The 1,597-nt window shown below is 60.9% G+C and overlaps 1 protein-coding gene across 1 annotated transcript in view; it reads left to right on the plus strand.

Annotated features, from left to right (window-relative positions):
• The first annotated feature begins 934 nt into the window (after nucleotides 1-934).
• The window catches only part of Nlrp12 (NLR family pyrin domain containing 12), a 14,509-nt gene continuing 13,846 nt past the window's right edge, over nucleotides 935-1,597 (plus strand). Inside the window, 2 exon segments of the mRNA XM_023708551.1 lie at nucleotides 935-1,037; nucleotides 1,040-1,228. Of these exon segments, the coding sequence (XP_023564319.1) occupies nucleotides 935-1,037; nucleotides 1,040-1,228 (292 nt within the window).

Genomic DNA, 1,597 nt, shown 5'->3' on the forward strand with positions numbered 1-1,597 from the left:
GAACCCGGGATACGCTGAGATACGCTGAGATGGCTATTGAGACTGGGCATGGTGGTGCACGCCTGTAATCTCAGCTCTTGGGAGCCTGTAAACAGGCAGATCAGTACAAGTTGTGAGCACCTGCGGGTGGGTGGGGGAGTGGGTGGTGGGTGGGCTGAGGCAGGAGGATCCATGAGTTCCAGGCCAGCTTGATCTGCCTGGTGAGACCAGTTCTCAACAAACAAACCAAAACAAAAATACCCAAAGCTAAAATGGTGAATTTTAAGTAGTATACATTTTACCACAATTAAAGCAAAACCAAAAACCACTCCCTACCCCCTGCCCCCCCTCCTGGTGGGTGTAAAGGCCCATCTTTCCCAGTCCCTGATGACCACCACCCTGTCTCCTGCCACGTCCTCAGGCCCTGCTCCTCTGTCCCGGTGTAGATGACCTCACAGAGTCAGGACTGGTCAGGCCTGCCGGGGTCCCCCGCTTCTAAGAGGCACAAGACCAAGCCGGTCTGGTGGGGGACCGCAGGGGCCCTGGGCAGAAACAAACGGACGAAGCAGTGGGGAGGGATTTCGCCTGCCTCAGCTTCCCCTTTGCTGGGGTGGCTGGCGAGGCGCAGAGCCCAGTTGTAGGTCCAGTCCAGCACCCGCCCTACGGAAGAACCAGGCTGACGCACAGCGGCCCTGGGGCCTTTGCTTTCAGGAAACAGGGGCCGGGCAGGCACCCCAATATCCACCCCCAAACGGCTCCAAGGTGCCATTGGCCACCACAGCCGGGGAGCAGGGACAGGAGGAGAGGGCAGGGCGGGCCGGCTGATGGTGCACGCCTGTAATCTAATCACAAGAAGTGAAAGCCATGTTCGTTTCCCAACCTCCACTTCCCCTTCCTCGGCGTGGGCACAAGGCTGAAGCTGGAGGGGACAGCCGCCTCCTGCGCCCCACGCCCCATGCTGCCGGCCGAGGCCGGATCGGGCCCGCGCCGCCTGTGCGCCTACCGGGAGGAGCTGGAGGCGGCTGAGCTGAAGCGGTTCAAGCTCTACGTGGGGACGGCGGCGGGGCCGGGCGGAGCGGGATCCCCCGCGGGCGCATGGAGGCGGCGGGCGCCCTAGAGATGGCGCAGCTGCTGGTGGCCCACCTGGGCTCCCGCCAGGCCTGGCTGCTGGCTCTCGGCGTCTTCGAGCAGATCCACACGAGGGACCTGTGGGAGCGGGGACAGAGAGAGGACGTGGACGGGGACGGGGGTAAGAACTCGCGGAGGCCAGGTGGGGGCCGCTGTGCTGGGAGAACTGGACCCTCGCCCTGTCCTCCTGGTCTGAGGTCCAGCTGCCCCCTGCCGCTCTTTGTTTGTTCGTTTGTTTGAGACAGGGTCTCACTATGTAACCCAGGAGAACCTCCTGCCTCAGCCTCCCAAGTGCTGGAATTACAGGTCTGCAACACTCTGCCTGGCCTAAAATAAGTTTTGCACAAGGGATACAGCTCAATGGCACATTGAGCTCTGGCAAGGGCAAGGTCCTGAGTTTGATCCCTGGTAACAAAATAAAATAAAATGTAAAAAGTTTAGGGGAGGGCCAGGGAGATGGCTCAGTAGAATAAGCGCTTCCGTGGCAAGC

Source organism: Octodon degus, unplaced genomic scaffold (genome assembly GCF_000260255.1).
Source record: "Octodon degus isolate 3935 unplaced genomic scaffold, OctDeg1.0 scaffold00393, whole genome shotgun sequence".
NCBI classification, from domain to species: domain Eukaryota; kingdom Metazoa; phylum Chordata; class Mammalia; order Rodentia; family Octodontidae; genus Octodon; species Octodon degus.